This window comes from Giraffa tippelskirchi, chromosome 3, assembly GCF_054371585.1.
Source record: "Giraffa tippelskirchi isolate mGirTip1 chromosome 3, T2T-mGirTip1v1.2.pri, whole genome shotgun sequence".
In the NCBI taxonomy this organism is placed as follows: domain Eukaryota; kingdom Metazoa; phylum Chordata; class Mammalia; order Artiodactyla; family Giraffidae; genus Giraffa; species Giraffa tippelskirchi.
In genome coordinates this window covers 15,568,367-15,591,522 of record NC_137277.1, presented here as the reverse complement: position 1 = coordinate 15,591,522, position 23,156 = coordinate 15,568,367, and the positions used below count along the sequence as shown (strand labels likewise).

The 23,156-nt window shown below is 44.0% G+C and overlaps 1 protein-coding gene across 49 annotated transcripts in view; it reads left to right on the top strand.

The window, feature by feature from the left end:
• Positions 1-23,156, top strand: part of PECAM1 (platelet and endothelial cell adhesion molecule 1) — a 98,204-nt gene that overhangs the window by 21,233 nt on the left and 53,815 nt on the right. For 23 of the 49 annotated variants that reach the window (XR_014078806.1, XR_014078807.1, XR_014078804.1 and 20 more), the window contains exons 1-2: positions 16,760-17,016; positions 17,103-17,129. Coding sequence is in view for 16 of the 49 variants with exons in the window: in XM_081576820.1 (XP_081432946.1) it covers positions 16,953-17,016; positions 17,103-17,129 (91 nt within the window). In the remaining 33 variants the exon portion in view is untranslated. Of the gene's footprint in view, positions 1-15,964; positions 16,051-16,252; positions 16,287-16,759; positions 17,049-17,102; positions 17,130-23,156 lie in introns of those variants that run through there. The other 26 variants (XR_014078829.1, XR_014078828.1, XR_014078827.1 and 23 more) reach the window with 5 other exon arrangements.

The following is a 23,156-nucleotide window of genomic DNA, read 5'->3' as shown; positions in this document are numbered from 1 at the left end:
TAGGCAATGTTTTAAGGACTTTAAAGTGTTTTTCTTTCTTAAACTCCTAGAGTCTATGTGCAGAGGTGAGCAAGTCATAGAGAGATGATATGAACAGCAGCCATCAGCCAACATTCCTATCTCCTACCTTCTGTGTTTTCTGCTACTTCTCCTCAATCCCTAATGTTAATATTAAAATGTTAGGGGCGGGGCTAAGATGGCGGAGGAATAGGACGGGGAGACCACTCTCTCCTCCACAAATTTATCGAAAGAACATCTGAACGCTGACCAAACTTCACAAAACTACTTCTGAAGGCTGGCTGAGGACGTCAGGCTTCCACAAAGACAGCGCATTATCTTCAAAAGAGAGAGCAGAAATCCAGCTCCACCCACCAGAACACCGACACAAGCTCCCCCAACCAGGAAGCCTTGACAAGCCACCTGTCCAACCCCAACCGCAGTGAGGAACCTCCACAATAAAGAGGAACTTCATACTACCAGAATACAGAAGGGCCACGCCTAACACAGCAATCTAAACAAGATGAAAAGGCAGAGAAATACTCAGCAGGTAAAGGAAAATGAGAAATGCCCACAAAGCCAAACAAAAGAGGAGGAGATAGGGAATCTATCTGAAAAAGAATTTAGAATAATGATAATAAAAATGATCCAAAATCTTGAAAGCAAAATGGAGTTACAGATAAATAGCCTGGAGACAAAGATTGAGAAGATGCAAGAAATGTTTATCAAGGACTTAGAAGAAATAAAAAGGAGTCAATATAGAATGAATAATGAAATAAAGGAGATAAAAGACACTCTGGAGGGAACCAACAGTAGAATAACGGAGGCAGAAGATAGGATAAGTGAGGTAGAAGATAGAATGATGGAAATAAACGAAGCAGAGAGGAAAAAAGAAAAAAGAATCAAAAGAAATGAGGAAAACCTCCGAGACCTCTGGGACAATATGAAACGCCCCAACATTCGAATCATAGGAGTCCCAGAAGAAGAAGATAAAAGGAAAGGCCATGACAAAATACTCGAGGAGATAATAGTTGAAAATTTCCCTAAAATGAGGAAAGAAATAGTCACAGAAGTCCAAGAAACCCAGAGAGTTCCAAACAGGATAAACCCAAGGCGAAACACCCCAAGACACATATTAATCAAATTAACAAAGATCAAACACAAAGAACAAATATTAAAAGCAGCAAGGGAAAAACAACAAATAACACACAAGGGGATCCCCATAAGGATAACAGCTGATCTTTCAATAGAAACCCTTCAGGCTAGAAGGGAATGGCAGGACATACTTAAAGTAATGAAAGAGAATAATCTACAGCCCAGATTACTGTACCCAGCAAGGATCTCATTCAGATATGAAGGAGAATTCAAAAGCTTTACAGACAAGCAAGAGCTGAGGGAATTCAGCACCACCAAACCAGCTCTCCAGCAAATGCTAAAGGATCTTCTCTAAACAGGAAACACAGAAAGGATGTTTCAACACGAACTCAAAACAACAAAGTAAATGGCAACGGGATCATACTTATCAATAATTACCTTAAATGTAAATGGGTTGAATGCCCCAACCAAAAGACAAAGGCTTGCTGAATGGATACAAAAACAAGACCCCTATATATGCTGTCTACAAGAGACCCACCTCAAAACTAGGGACACACACAGGCTGAAAGTGAAGGGATGGAAAAACATATTTCATGCAAATGGAGACCAAAAGAAAGCAGGAGTCGCAATACTCATTTCAGATAAAATAGACTTTAAAATAAAGGATATGAAAAGGGACAAAGAAGGACACTACATAAAGATCAAAGGATCAATCCAAGAAGGAGACGTAACAATCATAAATATATATGCACCCAACATAGGAGCACCACAATATATAAGGCAAATACTAACAAGTATGAAAGGGGAAATTAACAATAACACAATAATAGTGGGAGACTTTAATACTCCACTCACGCATATGGATAGATCAACTAAACAGAAAATTAACAAGGAAACACAAACTTTAAATGATACAATAGACAAATTAGATTTAATTGATATTTACAGGACTTTCCACCCCAAAACAATCAATTTTACCTTTTTCTCAAGTGCACATGGAACTTTCTCCAGGATAGATCACATCCTGGGCCATAAAACTAGCCTTGGTAAATTCAAAAAAATTGAACTCATCCCAGCCATCTTCTCTGACCACAATGCAGTAAGATTAGACCTCAATTACAGGAAAAAAACTATTAAAAATTCCAACATATGGAGGCTAAACAACACGCTTCTGAATAACCAACAAATCACAGAAGAAATCAAAAAAGAAATCAAATTATGCATAGAAACGAATGAAAATGAAAACACAACAACCCAAAACCTATGGGACACTGTAAAAGCAATACTAAGGGGAAGGTTCATAGCAATACAGGCGTACCTCAAGAAACAAGAAAAAAATCAAATAAATCAACTAACTCTACACCTAAAGCAACTAGAGAAGGAAGAAATGAAAAACCCCAGGGTCAGTAGAAGGAAAGAAATCTTAAAAATTAGGGCAGAAATAAATGCAAAAGAAACAAAAGAGACCATAGCAAAAATCAACAAAACTAAAAGCTGGTTTTTCGAGAAGATAAACAAAATTGACAAGCCATTAGCCAGACTCATCAAGAAACAAAGGGAGAAGAATCAGATCAACAAAATTAGAAATGAAAATGGAGAGATCACAACAGACTCCACAGAAATACAAAGAATCATAAGAGACTACTACCAACAGCTATATGCCAATAAAATGGACAACTTGGAAGAAATGGACAAATTCTTAGAAAAGTATAACTTTCCAAAACTGAACCAGGAAGAAATAGAAGATCTTAACAGACCCACCACAAGCACGGAAATCGAAACTGTAATCAGAAATCTTCCAGCAAACAAAAGCCCAGGACCAGACGGCTTCACAGCGGAATTCTACCAAAAATTTAGAGAAGAGCTAACACCTATCCTACTCAAACTCTTCCAGAAAATTGCAGAAGATGGTAAACTTCCAAACTCATTCTATGAGGCCACCATCACCCTAATTCCAAAACCAGACAAAGATGTCACAAAAAAGGAAAACTACAGGCCAATATCACTGATGAACATAGATGCAAAAATCCTTAATAAAATTCTAGCAAACAGAATCCAACATCATATTAAAAAGATCATACATCATGACCAAGTGGGCTTTATCCCAGGAATGCAAGGTTTTTTTAACATCCGCAAATCAATCAATGTAATACACCACATTAACAAATTGAAAGAAAAAAACCATATGGTTATCTCAATAGATGCAGAAAAAGCCTTTGACAAAATTCAGCATCCATTTATGATAAAAACCCTCCAGAAAGCAGGAATAGAAGGAACATATCTCAACATAATAAAAGCTATATATGACAAACCCACAGCAAACATTATCCTCAATGGTGAAAAATTGAAAGCATTTCCCCTAAAGTCAGGAACAAGGCAAGGATGCCCACTTTCACCACTACTATTCAACATAGTTTTGGAAGTTTTGGCCACAGCAATCAGAGCTGAAAAAGAAATAAAAGGAATACAGATAGGAAAAGAAGAAGTAAAACTCTCACTGTTTGCAGATGACATGATCCTCTACATAGAAAACCCTAAAGACTCTACTAGAAAATTACTCGAGTTGATCAATGAATATAGTAAAGTTGCAGGATATAAAATTAACACACAGAAATCCCTTGCATTCCTATACTCCAATAATGAGAAAACAGAAAGAGAAATTAAGGAAACAATACCATTCACCATTGCAACAAAAAGAATAAAATACTTAGGAATATATCTACCTAAAGAAACAAAAGACTTATATATAGAAAACTATAAAACACTGGTGAAAGAAATCAAAGAGGACACAAACTATAAAACACTGATGAAAGAAATCAAAGAGGACACAAACAGATGGAGAAATATACCGTGTTCATGGATTGGAAGAATTAATATAGTGAAAATGAGTATACTACCCAAAGCAATCTATAGATTCAATGCAATCCCTATCAAGCTACCAATGGTATTTTTCACAGAACTAGAACAAATGATCTCACAATTTGTATGGAAATATAAGAAACCTCGAATAGCCAAAGCAATCTTGAGGAAGAAGAATGGAACTGGAGGAATCAACCTGCCTGACTTCAGGCTCTACTACAAAGCCACAGTCATCAAGACAGTATGGTACTGGCACAAAGATAGAAATATAGATCAATGGAACAAAATAGAAAGCCCAGAGATAAACCCACGCACACATGGACACCTTATCTTCGACAAAGGAGGCAAGAATATACAATGGAAAAAAGACAATCTCTTTAACAAGTGGTGCTGGGAAAACTGGTCAACCACTTGTAAAAGAACGAAACTAGAACACTTCCTAACACCGTACACAAAAATAAACTCAAAATGGATTAAAGATCTAAACGTAAGACCAGAAACTATAAAACTCCTAGAGGAAAACATAGGCAAAACACTCTCCGACATAAATCACAGCAGGATCCTCCATGTCCCACCTCCCAGAATATTGGAAATAAAAGCAAAAATAAACAAATGGGACCTAATTAAAATTAAAAGCTTTTGCACAACAAAGGAAACTATAAGCAAGGTGAAAAGACAGCCTTCAGAATGGGAGAAAATAATAGCAAATGAAGCAACAGACAAACAATTAATCTCAAAAATATACAAGCAACTTCTGCAGCTGAATTCCAGAAAAATAAACGACCCAATCAAAAAATGGGCCAAAGAACTAAACAGACATTTCTCCAAAGAAGACATACAGATGGCTAACAAACACATGAAAAGATGCTCAACATCACTCATTAGTAGAGAAATGCAAATCAAAACCACAATGAGGTATCATTTCACACCAGTCAGAATGGCTGCTATCCAAAAGTCTACAAGCAATAAATGCTGGAGAGGGTGTGGAGAAAAGGGAACCCTCTTACACTGTTGGTGGGAATGCAAACTAGTACAGCCACTATGGAGATCAGTGCGGAGATTCCTTAAAAAACTGGGAATAGAACTGCCATATGACCCAGCAATCCCACTGCTGGGCATATACACCGAGGAAACCAGAATTGAAAGAGACGCGTGTACCCCAATGTTCATCGCAGCACTGTTTACAATAGCCAGGACATGGAAGCAACCTAGATGTCCATCAGCAGACGAATGGATAAGGAAGCTGTGGTACATATACACAATGGAATATTACTCAGCCATTAAAAAAAAATACATTTGAATCGGTTCTACTGAGATGGATGAAACTGGAGCCCATTATACAGAGTGAAGTAAGCCAGAAAGAAAAACAACAATACAGTATACTAATGCATATATATGGAATTTGAAAGATGGTAATGATAACCCTATATGCGAGACAGAATAAGAGACACAGATGCACAGAACAATTTTATGGACTCTGAGGGAGAAGGTGAGGGTGGGACGTTCTGGGAGAACAGCATTGAAACATGTATATTATCATATGTGAAACAGAACACCATTCCATGTTCGATGCATGAGACAAAGGCTCAGGGCCGGGGCAATGGGATGACCCAGAGGGATGGGATGGGGAGGGAGGTGGGTGGGGGGTCCAGGAAGGGGAACACATGTAAACCCATGGCTGATTCATGTCAATGTATGGCAAAAACTATTACAATATTGTAAAGTAAAAAAAAAAAAAGAAAGAAAGTGAAATAAAATTATAAATAAAATAAAATAAAATAAAATAAAATGTTAGGAGAAGGATGGTCCAGTGGTTAAGAATCCTCCTTCCATTGCTGGGGACGAGGGTTCCCTCCTTGGTTGAGGAACTAAGATCCCACATGGCAAGGAGCAACTAGACCCATGCACCGCAACTGGAGAGCCATGTGATGCAAGAAAAAAAGCCTGCACACTGCAACAAAAGACCCAGCACAGCCAAAATAAATAAATAAATGAATAAGATAAATAAAATGTTAGGAAAAGGATGGATTTCTAAAGCCCAGAGCTTTAAGAGAACAGGTTGGGAAAATGGTGGCCATTTTGCTCTGGGCCAGGGCTATCCTGGTCTCAGATGGTAAAGAATCTGCCTGCCATGCAGAAGACCTGGGTTCGATCCTAGGTCAGGAAGATCCCCTGGAAAAGGGAATGGCAACCCACTCCAGTATTCTTGCCTGGAGGACTGCATGAACAGAGGAGCCTGGGGGGCTACCGTCCATGAGATCACAAAGAGTCAGACACGACTGAACTGAAGCGACTTAGTATGCACACAACTATCCAGTCTAAGGAAGTCACTCCCCATCTACCACCCCCCTGACTTTCCTCCATTACTGTGCCAGTTTCTGTTTCTTTATAACAATCAACACAGTTTGTGGCTATGAATTCACTTTCTTGGGTACTTGGGTTTCATGCCTCTGCAATTAGATTATAAACTCCACCAAGACAGGAACTAATGTATATCCAGGGATAGGGAAGCCTCCTCTCCAAACCCCTGGAGTGCAGGGCGAGACCTTTGTCTTTCCTGGAGCTTGGCCTGGTGCCTGCTCGGACTGAGACAAGCCATCCTTTCTTCTAGGGCATCATTAGATACTTCATCCTGGTGGGGCCTGGCCTTGAGCAGAGCATTCCTAACACTCCCTCTGGTCTGCAGCTGGCTTAGTGCCTTATTTCCCACTCTGTGTCCCTCTGTGTTCGTGATCATTTGTGTCTGACCCTTTGTAATCCTTTGGACTGTAGCCCACCAGGCTCCTCTGTCCATGGGATTTCCCAGGCAAGAATACTGCAGTGGGTTGCCATTGCCTTCTCCAAGGGATGTTCCTGGCCCAGGGATCAAACCTTTGTCTCCTGTGTCTCCTGCATTGCAGGCGGATTCCTTACCCATTGAGCCATCGAGGAAGCCCTTGTTTCCCCCGATGTCCATTCAAATACCCGAAAAAGCAAAAATTGGGAATGGATGGTGTTAGCCCCTGGAAGTTCTGGCTTTTCTACTCATGACTCCAGGTTAGCAGAAGCATTCCTGACATGGACTGCTCCCCAGAAGGGGTCCTGAGTGAGGGCTGTCAGTTAGCATACAGGATGCCCAGTTTCATTTGAGTTTCTAATCAACAATGAATAATCATTGGGAATGTCCCATGCAACATGTGAGACATGCCAAAAAATGACTTGTTGCTTCTGTGAAATTAAAATGTAACTGGAGGGACTTCCCTGCTGGTCCAGTGGCTGACTCCTCACTCCCAGTGCAAGAGGTCTGGGTTCGATCCCTGGTCAGGGAACTAGATCCCACATCCTACAACTGAGAGCCACTTCAGTTCAGTCTCTCAGTTGTGTCTGACTCTTCGTGACCTCATGGACTGTAGCACACCAGGCCTCCCCGTACATCACCAACTCCCAGAGCATGCTCAAACTCATGTCCATCAAGTCGGTGATGCCATCCAACCATCTCATCCTCTGTCGTCCCCTTCTTCTCCTGCCTTCAATCTTTCCCAGCATCAGGATCTTTCCTAATCAGTCACTTCTTCGCATTCGGTGGCCAAAGTATTGGAGCCTCAGCTTCAGCATCAGTCCTTCCACTGAATATTCAGGACTGATTTCCTTTAGGATTGACTGGTTTGATCTCCTTGCAGTCCAAGGGTCTCTTAAGAGTCGTCTCCAACACCATGGCTAAAAGCAACTGAGACCCAGTGCAGCCAAATAAATAAATTAAAAAATTTTTTAAATTAAAAAAAATGTAACTGGCTATCAGGTATTAATTATTATTTCCTGTCTCTGGCAGCCCCACCCTGAGCTCACCCAAGAAGTGATTACCAGGGCCTCCTGGGAGGCCTGGCCTGGCCCACTTCCAGCCCAAATCACCTGTCACCTGAGGCGAGAACATATGCGTGGGCTGAGGCTGCTGCCCACCCACCCCGTGGGGATCAGACCTCTTAAACCACCACACACACATTTTCTCCTTCACTGCTGTGGGCTCCCCAGTATCTTCATGGCTGTGCTGGTCTCTGGCCTGTCCTCCCCTTAGGGCTGAATCTTGCCTCCTGATGCAAGGGACTGACGTTGGCCCTCTCTGCCCCTCAGGAGCCTAGCTCAGCATGGAGGCCGGCCAGCTGGAGCTAATTTGACCATGGCCTGTACATGGCCACCATACCTGATGACTGTTTGGGTCCGGCTGTGTTCCCAGCTCATTCACTCATTTAGCAGAAATTTATGCAGGGCCCACTTATATCACAGGCATTGTGTTGACTGCATGGGTACTGGGGTGAACCCAACAGACCCATACCTGGGGAGATGCTTCTTGTGCATTATGTAGATAAATATGAGGTTACTGACAGTGATAGGTGCCAAGAAGGAGCTCCAGAGTTCATGTGCCACAACTAGAGAGCCCACATGCTGCAAGTACTGGAGCCCATGCCCCACAACTAGAGAGTCCGTGCCTGGCAACAACCCCTCATATTGCAACAAAGTCCCCATGTGCCACAACTAGGACCTGACACAGCCAAATAAATAAATAAAAGAAAAATTTAAATGGTGCAGCATCTAACACACTGTGACTCACACAAAGTGAAGTCTCTATTTAAAAAAAAATGCCCACAGCCATGAATCATGATATAACCCTGTCTCCTATCAGTGGAATGGAGAGGGGCCACCAGCAGGAGATGGAACAGCACTGATCCCTTCACAGTGTCCCACCCTGCCTCCCTGTTGCCCAGCCACCCATCTTTGCAAGGGGCCAGACTGGGGCTATGAGGACAACCCCTTCGTGGGCACGGAACTAGGGGCTTGAGCTCATGATGACAGCTGATTTACCAGAAGAGCAATTCAGATGGGGCCCAAGGCAGACTCTACCACTATTGTTATCATTACTGTTGTTGTTTTTATTGTTACTACTTTCATATTTGTGCTCCATGGGTTAAATGGGCTTTCAAGTGCTAACTTTCATTTTCTCTTCATAACCAGCCTGTGAAATGGGTTGAGTTCAGTTCAGTTCAGTTCAGTCACTCAGTCGTGTCTGATTCTTTGAGACCTCATGGATTGCAGCACGCCAGGCCTCCCTGTCCATCACCAGCTCCCTGAGTTTACTTAAACTCATGTCCATTGAGTCGGTGATGCCATCCAACCACCTCATCCTCTGTCTTCCCCTTCTCCTCCTGCCTTCAATCTTTCCCAGCATCAGGGGCTTTTCAAATGAGTCAGCTCTTCACATCAGGTGGCTAAAGTATTGGAGTTTCAACTTCAACATCAGTCCTTCCAATGAATTTTCAGGACTGATCTCCTTTAGAATGGACTGGTTGGATCTCCTTGCAGTCCAAGGGACTCTCAAGAGTCTTCTCCAACACCACAGTTCAAAAGCATCAATTCTTTGGCGCTCAGCTTTCTTTATAGTCCAACTCTCACATCCATACATGACTACTGGAAAAACCATAGCCTTGACTAGATGGACCTTTGTTGGCAAAGTAATGTCTCTGCTTTTTAATATAGTGTCTAGGTTGGTCATAACTTTTTTTCCAAGGAGCAAGCGTCTTTTAATTTCATGGCTGCAGCCACCATCTGCAGTGATTTTTGGAGCTCCCCAAAATAACGTCTGTCACTGTTTCCACTATTTCCCCATCTATTTCGCATGAAGTGATGGGACCAGATGCCATGATCTTAGTTTTCTGAATGTTGAGTTTTAAGCCAACTTTTTCACTCTCCTCTTTCACTTTCATCAAGTGGCTCTTTAGTTCTTATTCACTTTCTGCCATAAGGATGGTGTCATCTGCATATCTGAGGTTATTGATATTTCTCCCAGCAATCTTGATTCCAGCTTGTGTTTCTTCCAGCCCAGCATTTCTCATGATGTACTCTGCATATAAGTTAAATAAGCAGGGTGACAATATATAGCCTTGAGATACTCCTTTCCTGATTTGGAACCAGTCTGTTGTTCCAAGTCCAGTTCTAACTGTTGCTTCCTCACCTGTATACAGATTTCTCAAGAGGCAGGTCAGGTGGTCTGGTATTCCCATCTCTTGAAGAATTTTCCAGTTTGTGGTGATCCACACGGTCAAAGGCTTTGGCATAGTCAATAGAGCAGAAATAAATGTTTTTCTGGAACTCTCTTGCTTTTTTGATGATCCAACAGATGTTGGCAATTTGATCTCTGGTTCCTCTGCCTTTTCTAAATCCAGCTTGAACATCTGGAAGTTCACGGTTCACGTATTGTTGGAGCCTGGCTTGGAGAATTTTGAGCATTACATTACTAGCATGTGAGATGAGTGCAATTGTGCGGTAGTTGAACATTCTTTGGCATTGCCTTTCTTTGGGATTGGAATGAAAACTGACCTTTTCCAGTCCTGTGGCCACTGCTGAGTTTTCCAAATTTGCTGGCATATTGAGTGCCGCGCTTTCACAGCATCATCTTTCAGGATTTGAAATAGCTCAATTAGAATTCCATCACCTCCACTAGCTTTGTTTGTAGTGATGCTTCCTAAGGCCCACTTGACTTCACATTCCAGGATGTCTGGCTCTAGGTGAGTGATCACACCATCATGGTTATCTGGGTCATGAAGATCTTTTTTGTATAGTTCTTCTGTGTATTCTTGCCACCTCTTCTTAATATCTTCTGCTTCTGTTAGGTCCATACCATTTCTGTCCTTTATTGAGCCCATCTTTGCATGAAATGTTCCCTTGGTATCTCTAATTTTCTTGAAGAGATCTCTAGTCTTTCCCATTCTATTGTTTTCCTCTATTTCTTTGCATTGATCACTGAGGAAGGCTTTCTTATCTCTCCTTGCTATTCTTTGGAACTCTGCATTCAAATGGGTAGATCTTTCCTTTTCTCCTTTGCCTTTCAGTTCTCTTCTATTCACAGCTATTTGTAAGGCCTCCTCAGACAGCCATTTTGCTTTTTTGCATTCCTTTTTCTTGGGGATGTTCTTGATCCCTGTCTCCTGTATAATGTCATGAACCTCCATCTGTAGTTCTTCAGGCACTCTGTCTATCAGATCTAATCCCTTGAATCTATTTCTCACTTCCACTGTATAATCGTAAGGGATTTGATTTAGGTCATACCTAAATGGTCTAGTAGTTTTCCCTACTTTCTTCAATTTAAGTCTGAATTTGTCAATAAGGAGTTCATGATCTGAGACACAGTCAGCTCCTGGTCTTGTTTTTGCTGACTGTATATAGAGCTTCTCCATCTTAGGCTGCAAAGAATATAATCAATCTGATTTCGGTATTGACCATCTGGTGATGTCCATGTGTAGAGTCTTCTCTTGTGTTGTTGGAAGAGGGTGTTTGCTATGACCAGTGTGTTCTCTTGGCAAACCTCTATTAGCCTTTGCCCTGCTTCATTCTGTACTCCAAGGCCAAATTTGCCTGTTACTCCGGGTATTTCTTGACTTCCTACTTTTGCATTCCAGTCCCCTATAATGAAAAGGACATCTTTTTTGGGTGTTAGTTCTAGAAGGTCTTGTAGGTCTTCATAGAACCGTTCAACTTCAGCTTCTTCAGCATTACTGGTCGGGGCATAGACTTGGATTACCGTGATATTGAACGGTTTGCCTTGGAAACGAACAGAGATCATTCTGTTGTTTTTGAGATTGCATCCAAGTACTGCATTTCAGACTCTTTTGTTGAGTATGTGTCTCCAGTGTGAGTGGGCATACTATTCCCATTTTATAGCTGCAGAAAGTGAACCTCAAAACACTAACACTACTGAGCTGCAGAGAAAGAACTGGAAACACAGGCTTCTGATCTGTGTATTAGTACATGCCTGTGAGGTGACTTTCAAATCTGGCCTTACTCGTTAGCTGGCCGAGGTTAATTAATCAGACCTCCGGTCACAGGCCAGTCACAGGTCACGGCTGGAGGAAATGACTGATATCTTATTTCCTATCACTGTAGTCATGAAACAGATGGGAGGCTGGTTCTGCTGGGTGCCCGTAGCCCTCTGACATCCTCGTTGCCTGTCTCTTCCTCCCACACCCACCCCAGCTTCTCAGGAAAACCACTTCCTGAGGTTTATCCCACCAGGCAGCTTTTTCAGGCGGCTAGTGAATTGCAGTGATTTGGATTTGTGACATCTCTGGTGTTTGAAGGCAGAAGCACAGCGTGTAGACAGCATCCTGTCCCCCTGAGAAGAGGGAGAAGAAAGCAGTGCTGTGGGAACAACAGGGTCCTGGGTGGTGGGAAGCTCGTCCTGCTTGGTGGGCACTCCTGGGGTCTCCATCCTTGGCAATGTGGGAGTCAGTTTCTTGATTATTTACCAAGGAGTTAAAATAGTTGTGTGAAATCTTTTTTTTTTTTTTTTCTGATTAAGGAATCCACTAAGAACCAGAGGAAGGAACAGGAAGATATGTGGGGGCCACACACATATAGAAAGTCAGCTGATTGCCTATTTTTAAAAAGGTGAAATAGAGAAAAATTCCTTTACACATTTTGATTAATTAATTAGACTGCACTGGGTTTTAGTTGCTGCATTCAGGATCTTTGTTTTGCTGCACGGATTCTCTAGTTGTGGCGCACAGGCTTCAGTAGTTGTGGCACTCAGGCTTAGCTGCTCTGTAGCACGTCGCATCTTACCTCCCCGACCGGGGATGGAACCCTTGTCCTCTGAATTGCAAGGGGGGTTCTTAAGCGCTTGACCACCAGGGAAGTCCCTCCTTTTATACATTTTTAACTTTGATTTAAGACATTCAAACTTTACAAGTGAAAACTAAGGGGCCTGATTATCTTTTCAAGGAATAAAATAAAGGATGGAGAATAAATGCTTTAGTTCTTACCTCACAGCCAAGGCACAAGAGAAAAGGAAGAGATTTCCATGAGAACTAGAAGGAGTGGTTCCCCTGGAAAGAGAGTGAGAGGGAGACAGACAGACAAACCCATGGAGAATGGTGAGGGAGGCTCTCCCATGAGGACCCACAAGTCCTGTGAAGAACCAGCCCCATGTCGCCTTGACTCTGGGCCTTAGCCAAGGTCACCCTGCTGTGCTGCTTGGGTCAGGGTAGAGGATGGGTACAGGAGTCGTTTTATTTTATTATTATTATTTAAAAAATATTTATTTACTTGGCTATATCAGGTCTTAGTTGCAGCATGCAGAATCTTTAGTTGTGGGCATGCAGGCTCTTAGCTGCAGCATGTGGGATCTAGTTCCCTGATCAGGGAACGAACCTGGGCCCCCTGCATTGGGAGCATGAAATCTTAGCCACTGGACCACTAGGGAAGTCCCTACTTTGAAGCCATTTCAAATGATTTCCGACACCCTGATACATTCACATGATTTAAAAACTAAAAAGGACACAAAGGTTTATAATGAAAAATATACTGAAAACTATAAAACTGCTGAGAGAAAGTAAAGAAGACAAATAAATGGAGAGATATGCCATCTTCATGGGTCAGATACTCAGTATCATTAGGTCATCAGTTCTCCCCAAATTGAATTCCATGAATTTCAATGAAATTCCAATAAAAGTTTTGGAAGGCTTCTTTTTGGGTTGAAATTGAGAAGTTGATTTTAAAACTATATGGAAGGATGAAGAGTTTAGAATAGTCCAAACAACTTTGAAAAGGAAGAGAAATGTTGGAGGACTAACACTACCTGACTTCAGGATGTATTTTAAAGCTACAGAAATCAAAACTGGATAGTACTGCATAAAGGTAAACACCTAGATCAGTGGAATAGAATATAGATTCCAGAATATATGTGCTCACATATGGACAACTGATTTTCAGCAGAAGTTCAAAGAGAATTAACTGGACAAAAGACAGTCTTTTCAACAAACGATGCCAGAACAATTGGACATCCATATGCAAAAAAAAAAAAGAGAGAGAGAACTTTGATCCACGTCTTGTATCATGTACAAAAGTTAACTCAAAATAGATAATAGATTGAAATGTAAAAACATAGGGGAAAAATTTTTAGACTTTGGTAGGCAAAGATATTTTAGATATGACACCAAAAGGAAATCTGATCCATTTAGATGTCATACATTAGATGTGATCCATAAAAGGAAAAATGGATAAATTGGGCTTCAGTCTTAAAAATTTAAAGCTTATGCTTATCAAAAGATACCATTAAGAAGATAAAAGACAGGATCAGATGGTTGGATGGCATCACTGACTCAATGGACATGAGTTTGAGCAAGCTCCGGGAGTTGGTGATGGATAGGGAAGCCTGGCATGCTGCAGTCCATGGGATCAGACACGACTGAGCGACTGAACTCAAGAAGATAAAAAAACATGCCACAAGCTAGGAGAAAATATTTGCAAATCACATAATTGATAAAAAGACTTGTATCCAGAATATATAAAGAATTCTAAAATCACAACACTAAGAAAACAAACAACCTAACTAATAATGGAGCAAAAGGTTTTAATAGACCCATTAAATAACAAATAAGCACATAAAAATATGTTCAATATCATTAGTCATTAGGAAAATGCAAGTTAAAACCATAATAAGAAAGCACTATACTCCCCAGGTGGCTCAGTGTTAAAGAATCTGCCTGCCAGTGCAGGAGACTTGAGTTCAATCCCTGGGTCAGGAAGATCCCCTGGAAGAGGAAATGTCAACCCACTCCAGTATTCTTGCCTGGAATATTCCATGGACAGAGGAGCCTGGCGGGCTATAGTCCATGGGTTCACGAAGAGGTGGACATGACTGAGCATGCACGTACACATGCCCCCTATTAGAATAGCTAAAATTGGAAAGATTGACCTGCCACTGTTAGTGAGGCTGTGAAGCAAGCAGAACTCTCATATGCTCCTGATGGGAATGTAAAATGGTGTAATCAGCTTGGTAAACAGTTTGGCAGTGTCTTAAAATGCTAAACATACACATACCATAAAGCCCAGGCATTCTGCTTCTAGGTATTTACTCAAGCGAAATGAAAGGATGTGTCCAGACAAAGGCTTGTTTACAGCAGCTCTATCTGTATTAGGTCAAAACTGGAAACAACCCACATGTCCATAAGTGGGTGAATAAACAAACTGGTATTTTCCTGCAATGAAATGTTACTTGGCAATAAAAAAAGGTAATGTATTGATTATGCTGATTGCAAGAAGATAGACCAAAATAAACCAATAAAAAAGTACATACTATATGAGTCCATTTATATACATATTAGAGTTAGCTCTTTGTCTATGATGGGAGTTGCAAATATTTTTTCCATTTTGTAGTTTCTCTTGACTGAACTTTTTTGGGGGGATGGTGGGCAAAGCAAAACTTTAATTCATGGAGTATAATTTGCCAACATTTCATATTATGACTTGTGGATTTTAAATCGTAGTTAAACCAGCCTTTGCCCAAGGTCATGAGGAATTCTTTTATGTTTTCTTCTAGAACTTTTATGTTTCATTTGTACCTTCAGATTGGTCTATTTGGAATTTATTCTGGTGCATAGTGTACATTGTAGGATATAGTTTTTCTACTTTTTTAAAAAACAGTAACACATTTTTGAAATAAAGCTTTATTTTCTCTTGGTGTGTTCTAAAAGTACTAGCATTGTATATGAAACAATGACTAATTTTTGGACGTCTACTTTGGAACTTAGGGCCATGGGGTGGGACATTTATCACTCTTGCTTGAATGTCACTTTGAGAAGCAGAAGTTGCTTACTCTACAGTAGGTAAAAGCCACCTTTGACACCAACATTTATTTTATTACTCATGACGTTTCCTTTCTTTTCCTGCCAAATTGAAGTTTGGTAGATGGGTGGGGGTAATTTCCATTAGGTTGCCAAAGAAGATAGTTTATAGCGGGGAGTGGAAAATACAAAACAACAACAAAAAGGAAAAAAAAAGAAAAAAAATCCTTTCTGCACGCATTGCCCTCTCACAGCTCTTATCAAAACTTCCAGATTTACCATGTGACAGTATTCAAGGGTACCTTTTCAGAAAGTAGCACTGTGACCCCCAAAGCAATGATGCTCTCTTTCCAACCATACAGTTAACTTGTCCTCTTCCAGTCAATCATCCATTTTACTAGTGTTTTTTGATCATTTACTAGGCACCAGGCACTGTGCCTGCCACCATAGAGCCAGCAGTCTGCTTGGGGAGGAGGGGCACACAGTAGAAAGTGTCTGAGAAAAGAAGGTAAGGAGGGCCCAGAGGAAGGACAGCTCAGTGTGGGGAAGGCAGGGGAGGATGCTGAAGGATTGATGCCTAGACTGAGTTATGATGAACGGGTAGGAATTTGTCAGAAAAGGAGAGGGGAAAGGGTACCAGAGCACCGGCAAAGTCACAGACATGTGATGTGTTCTGGGAACTATAAATTTCAGCAACCAGAGTGCAGGGCAAGGAAGGAAGAAGTGAGAGACCGGGCTGGAGAGGTAAGCAAGGGCTGGGCCGTGAAGGATGGGAAACTGACTTTCTCTGGAGGGCAATGGTGGTGGGGGAAGGGCATTACAGGGTCTCCCTGACAAACCCACAATTCTCTAAAGAAAAAAAAAGTCAGTCTTCTCCATGCCCATGTCAGGAAAGGCAAGAGGTCCAGACTTGGGCTGTGTGAGAAGAGACCCCTTGGAGGGGCCAGAGGAAAAGCAGAGAGATATGCTGAGTGTGCAGGGAGAGAAGCCCTTTGTGGGAAGGCTGGAGAAAGGGAGGGAGGAACCTCTCAGGCTGCCATGAGAAGGGGGCCCCCAGACCCAGTGGAGACACAAAGAGGGTCAGGAGCACTGAGGCAAATGTCACTCATGCCTCCCCCCGACCCCAAACAAACTAAACAAAGCAGCTGCGCTCAGTGGCCCCTCAGGAAGGCCAGTCATTTCCTGAGGAGATATGAGGCCGTCCAGGCATTGTTCCTGGTTTCCAGTATGGCTGCCATTACCTGACCAGCGCCACAGCCACTGTGTCCCCAGTGCCTGGAGAAGCTCCCATTTGTGGTCTCTGCTTTTCACAGGGCAGGTCTCTCCACTGCGGCTCAGAGAAGTGTCTTCTGCCCCCCAGGGCATGGCCCTAACGCAGAACTAACTGCCAAAGTCTTCGCTCCTCTCAGGATGCAGCTGAGGTGGACCCAGCGGGGCATGATGTGGCTCGGAGCCCTGCTGACACTTCTGCTCTGTGAGTTTCCATTCTTGCTCAACATCATTTAAGCTTCTTGAGAAGGAAACCTCATGAAATCAACGTATTTCTCCTGTCTTTTCCAGGTTCAAGCCTCAAAGGTCAAGAAAACTGTAAGTCGTGAGATTCCCATCTAGCTTCATTATCTCTTTCTGTGACTCTGCTTGTTAGGATTTGTGGGTGAAGGGAGGGATGATTAGAAAGTGAGTGATTCCCCGATTTGTTTTTTTTTTGTTGTTCTACCATAAATTTCTTTCTTTTTTTATTTTTAAGATTTATTTGTTTATTTATTCATTTTAGTTTTTGGCTGTGGTGGGTCTTGTCACTGCACTCGGGCTTTTTCTAGCTGCGGCGAGGGGAGGTTACTCTCTAGTTGTGGTGTGCGGCAGGCTTCTCATTGTGGTGGCTTCTCTTGTTGTGGCCCACGAGCTTAGTTACTCCTCAGCGCATGGGATCTTCCCGGATCAGGAATCGCACCACTGTCCCTCGCATTGCAAGGTGGATTCTTAACCACTGGACCACCAGGGAAGCCCTCTACCATAGCGTATCTATTTTTCATATCCCCAATTGTTTTTATTAAAAAATGAGATACAATCAACTTGTTAGATTCATGAAGTCAGAACAGAGTTTAAATTGTCATTATGACTTCTCTCCTAAATGATCTAAAACAGATTAGATATCATCTCCCATCTATCCATGAGGCTATGATATCTAACATACCAGCAAATTATCTGCAAAATACCTGTAATATTTTGTTATGGGGCACGGGAAGTAGGTTTTTGCCTGACTTTGAAATCTGGCCTGTCATCCACTTTACAGCTGATTTTGAATCATTAAGATAAGCAGGTTTTGTCGTGCTTCAGTCTGGGACCGAGTGAAGTAGGGGACTCGGCGGGGTCTGGGGACTGAATAGAGGGAGAGCTCACAGGATGGGATCCCCTTGTCAGAGGTCACTTCAATCGGCAGAAGCAGGGTGACTGGGTCGCTGCTTGGAGATGCCCTATGTGCGCGGTGCTGTTTGTTGAGCCCCGGCTTGGAGCAGTCACTCGCATGGGGAGGGCTCATGAGGCTCATGAGGCCGATCTGGCAGGTCTCCTGCGATTGCCCAAGTGCTTCGAAGGGTGTTCGATCCCCATGGCAACCCACAGAATCAGGATGTCCATTAGCTTCATAATCAGACTAATTGACCGATGAAATCTCTGACCCTCAGAGGAACTTGTCCAAAAAGAGCCGGTTAGAACATCGGCAATAGAACCTCCTCTTCTCGAAACCCGATTGCCACAGGCTTGACGCAAATCTTTAAAGCTACTGTTACTCTGTCTCTTGGAGCCTTTTTTTTTTTTTTTTGAGGTACCTCTGTACTGTTATTTGTTTGTTAGTTCTAAAATTTTGTTTATTTTTGGCTGTGCTGAGTCTTCATTGCCATTTGGGGGCTTTGTCTAGTTGCAGTGAGCAGGGGTTACTCTCCAGTTGCCGTGCCCGGACTTCTCATTGTTGTGGCTTCTTTGTTGCAAGAGCACGGTCTTTAGGAAGTGTGGGCTCTAGAGTGAGCAGGCTTCAGTAGTTGTGGTCATGGGTTTAGTTGCCACAGTCCTCCCAGACCAGGGATCAAACCCAGGTCCCCTACATTGATAGGTGGACTCTCAACCACTGGACCACCAGGGAAGTCCCTCTTTGAGGCTTTTTCTCAGTCTGTAAAATGAATGTGATGAGTCAGTATGAGATGAGATTAAAGAGGTGACTCACCTGCCCAACATGTAGTGGTTAGTAACATAATAGTTGATCATAGTTCGAGCTCAGGGCTTCCCCAGTGGCTCATTGGTAAAGAATCCGCCTGCAATGCAGGAGATTCGGGTTCAACCCGTGGGTCAGGAAGATCTTCTAGAGAAGGAAATGGCAATCCACTCAAGTATTCTTGCCTGGAAAATCCCATGGACAGAGAGCCTGGTGGACTACAGTTCATGGGGTCTCAACGACTCAGTAACAACAATGATCCTAGTTCACCGTCACCCTCATAGCAGCTCTTCTCTCTGTCCACTGCAGCCTTGTGCTTCTGCTTTGGTCCAGACCACACCCTGCCTCTGGACCTCTTCAGCTCTCCGTTCTTCGTCCCTGTGGAGCCCTATACTAAGGTCACAGGTGTGGAGCCCTGTACCAAGGTCACAGGATAAAAATCTCGAATGACCAAGCCCCATACCAAAATGTCATGGTCCATGCGCATTGTGGAAAAGAATTTCCAGACATGAGGCAGAATGAGATGAGAAGAAAGTTTCTTAGAGTGGGAGACGCTGTTAGAACAGCAGGCCATCTCAAGGGAGAGCCATTTCTGACAACCATTTCTCAGCCTAGTAGCCCGTTTTTATAGCCCCAGGACAGACAGTTCCTACTGGAATGGTGGCATTAGGTGATTGGTTAGGATGCTGTGTGTGTGTGTTAGTAGCTCAGTTGTGTCCAACTCTTTGTGACCCCATGGACCACAGCACACCAGGCCTCCCTGTCCATCACCAATTCCTGGAGCCCACTTTAACTCATGTCCATTGAGTCAGTGATGCCATCCAACCATCTCATCCTCTGTCATGCCCTTCTCCTCCTGCCTTCCATCTTTCCCAGCATCAGGATCTTTTCAAATGAGTCAGCTCTTCGCATCAGATAGGGTGGATATTTTACCTAATATTGGGTCGGGGAACTGGCCAGTTTAGATCCAGAGGCTCATGGCAACAGTTGCAGTGGGGCTTGGTCAGTTCCAGAGATTTTTATCCTGTGACCTTGGTATAAGACTCCCACAGTCCCCACCTCAGGGGGAAGTCAATCACTCCTTGCCCAGGTTTCCCAAAGAAAGGTCTTTGTAACTTTGGGGAAGACCTCAGGCTCTCCGACTGCCTCCTCAGGCCTCCATTCTATTTTACATAAGGTACCTGTGCAAGGTCACCACTGGGTGATGGCAGAGCCGGGTGGGGGGCCTGAGACTCAGGTCTACCATTCCTTAGACCACCAGGACCATGTGCGTGACCTGCCAGCCTGCTCCATGGTTGAGGTGCTTGGTCAGCCCTGGCCCTTCCTCTCCTTTTACCTCAGGCCCCCACCCAACCCCAGCCAGCCAGTCTCAGGAGATGACCTCAGCTCCCTCTTCACCTAGAACACAAGGCTGTCTGGAGGGAACTCCCTCCACTTCCCGCCCTGCCCCGGCTTCAGGCTTATCTGCCTCCCCACCCATCCTCCCAGCTTCCCTCCTGGCTTCAGAGGCCATGTCTACCCCACAGCTGGGTAGGGCCAGCTGGTCCACCTGGGCTCTGAGCCCATCCCTGGCGTCACCCCCTCCCCCAGAATCTCACACTGTCACTGACTGAGCCCCCTATCCCACTTTTAGTAGCTACCCCTGCCTTTGTGGCTCTTTCAGTCTACAAACGTGATTAGTAGCACTTTATTTTAGGAAAAAGAAAAATCACAAACAAACTCCCCCCGTTTATCTTCTGTCCCCCTATCTATCCACTCCCTTCCTCAGTCAAACTTCTCTGAAGCCTTGTTTCTTTAATTTAATTATTTATTTCTTTATTTCTGGGCTGCTTGGTATTCGGAATCTTAGTTCCCTGACCGGGCATTGAACCCGTGCCCTCTGCAGTGGAAGCGTGGAGTGTTAACCACCAGATCGTCAGGGAAATCCTCTGAAGCTTGGTTTCTAATCACTTCTCTGCTTCCTCACCTCTCAGTCGACCCTACCAGGCAGGTCTGGCTTTGGCCCCCACACCTTCCGAATCCTCACTAAGAGGTGATGCCAAATGCCATGAACATGTCCAGACCTTAGCCTTCAGGACCCCAGTGTTTGCACAAAGCCTCTTTCTTTGGCCTTGTAAACCCTCTTCTCTGGTGTTCTCCCACCTTTCTGACGGGGAGACTTGGACTTTCCCAGGGTCTGATCCTCGCTGAAGCTCACCTCCTCCTCCCTCCCCCAGCACACACCTCCACATGCCCACCCTCCAGTTCCACTCCAGCTCTGGCTGCCCCACTGATGGTCAGGCTTCCCCTGGGGCTGTGGCTGACATTTCCTCCTAGTCGTCCCCCAGGGTCCCTCAAACCAGCTGCAGCACCAGGACTTTGTCCCGCCCTTATCTTTGTCTGGCCTTGACTCCTTTAGTCCACTGCACCTCTATCCCCCCTAGGTACCTAATCCGGGAACCTTATCTTCCACCTTTTACCTCAATCCCCATGGCCAATCAAACAGGTCAAATACATATAACATAGTATTATTATTTTATACTTTTTTGGCTGCACCACATGGCATGTAGGATCTTAGTTCCCTCACCAGGGATGGAACCCATGCCCTTGCAGTACATTCATAATGTACAAACATCACCACTGTCTAGCTCCAGAACATTTTCTTCACCCTCAGAAAAGCGAAGTCCTTCTGCATCCAGTAAACATTTCTCAAGCCCATCTCTGCCCCTCAGCCCACTGCATCTGCCCGAGCTCAGGCCATATCAGCTTTCACCTGAACCTTCATGCAGGTAGTTACAGCCTCCCCTTCCAGCCCACAGTGATCTTTCTAAAGCTCCAGTGTCATCCTGTTACCCCTCACCTCTCCCAAGACCCTGAGGACAGGGCCCAGCCGGTCAGCATGGTGGACAAGGCCCTCTGTTCTGGCCCCTCCTACCTGCCCCCATACCCTGGTTCCTATAACCACCTGTGCGCAGAATGCATTGATTTCTCCTGCCCCTGTGCTCTGGTACATACTGTTCTCCTGCCCCGAGCACCCCACCCATCCTTTCTGTCCTGGTCCAAGGCTCAGTTCCGGGGTCACTTCCTTCAGACTTGCCTTGGCCTCTCCTGGGCACCCCTTCCTCCTGGCCTTACACCACTTACTGCAGCTGTCTGGGTCCCCACCAGCCTGCACAGTCTAGGACAACAGGTCTGCTTTCTCATTCACCTTGTGATCCCAGCACCTGGCACCAGGTGCTCGAGAAATGTTTTCTTGAAAGAGACTCAAACTGAACTTGGAGGTTCCTGAGATTCAGGGGAGCTGGGTCAGCACACTCCATGCTGAGCATCACGGGTCACCAGAGCCTCTGTGCTTTGTGGCTCCCTGTATTTTCCTGATAGTGGTGGACAGTTCCTCCTTCTCTACCACCCACCCCCAGCCACCCACTTCTTTCTGAGTCATTTCCAGGTGGAGGGCTGAGGAGCTGACTGAGTCACGATGCCTCATCTTCCCCAGAACATCAGCATCCGCTAACCACTGGCCTGAGGTGGCGGGAAGCAGGGCCCTTTGTTTTAGGGTGTAGGGCCTTGGCACTGTGGTCCCCTGGTGTCTCATCTGAGCTGTGGTGACTCTCCTGCTTTGGATCTTCTCCATCTGCCTTCATCTCTCCAGGTTAAAAAAATCTGTCCTCTTGGTGCTTCCCTGGTGGCTCAGATGGTAAAGAATCTGCCTGCAATGCCAGAAACCCTGGTTCAATCCTGGGGTCGGGAATATCCCTTAGAGAAGGAAGTGGCAACCCACTCAAATATTCTTGCCTGGGAAATCCCATGGACAGAGGAGCCTGGAGGGCTACAGTCCATGGGGTTGCAAAGAGTTGGACACGACTGAGCAACTAACACTTCACTTCTCAACCGTGTCCCTTCATTACAATTCTGAACCTTTGGTGTCCTCTCTCCAGAAAAACACACACTTGCATATAATTGGAGGTAGTTCATGGGTCCCCTAACACCTCTCTGTGAACCTTGGGGAGGCTTGGGTTGTAGCAATCACTCTGTTGTGTAAATAATGAGCCCTACACACAGTAATCCAGTTTGGCTGCTCCTGGAAAGTTTATTCACAAAGAGGATATTATTTTCCATATTATCTTAATGATCGCATCCCTGGTGGCTCAGCTGTGAAGAATCCACCTGCCAATGCAGAAGATTCAGGAGATCCCCTGGGTCAGGAAGATCCCCTGGAGAGGGAAATGGCAACCCACTCCAGTATTCTTGCCTGGGAAATCCCACGGACAGGGGAGACTGGAGGGCTACCGTCCGAAGTGTTGCAAAGAGTCGGACACGACTAAGAGACTGAGCGCACACGTGTCTTAATAATCAGGTAGAGATTTGTGACGGTTGTGTGGTGTATTTGTTATCTATTACTCCTTAACAAATTATCCCAATACTCA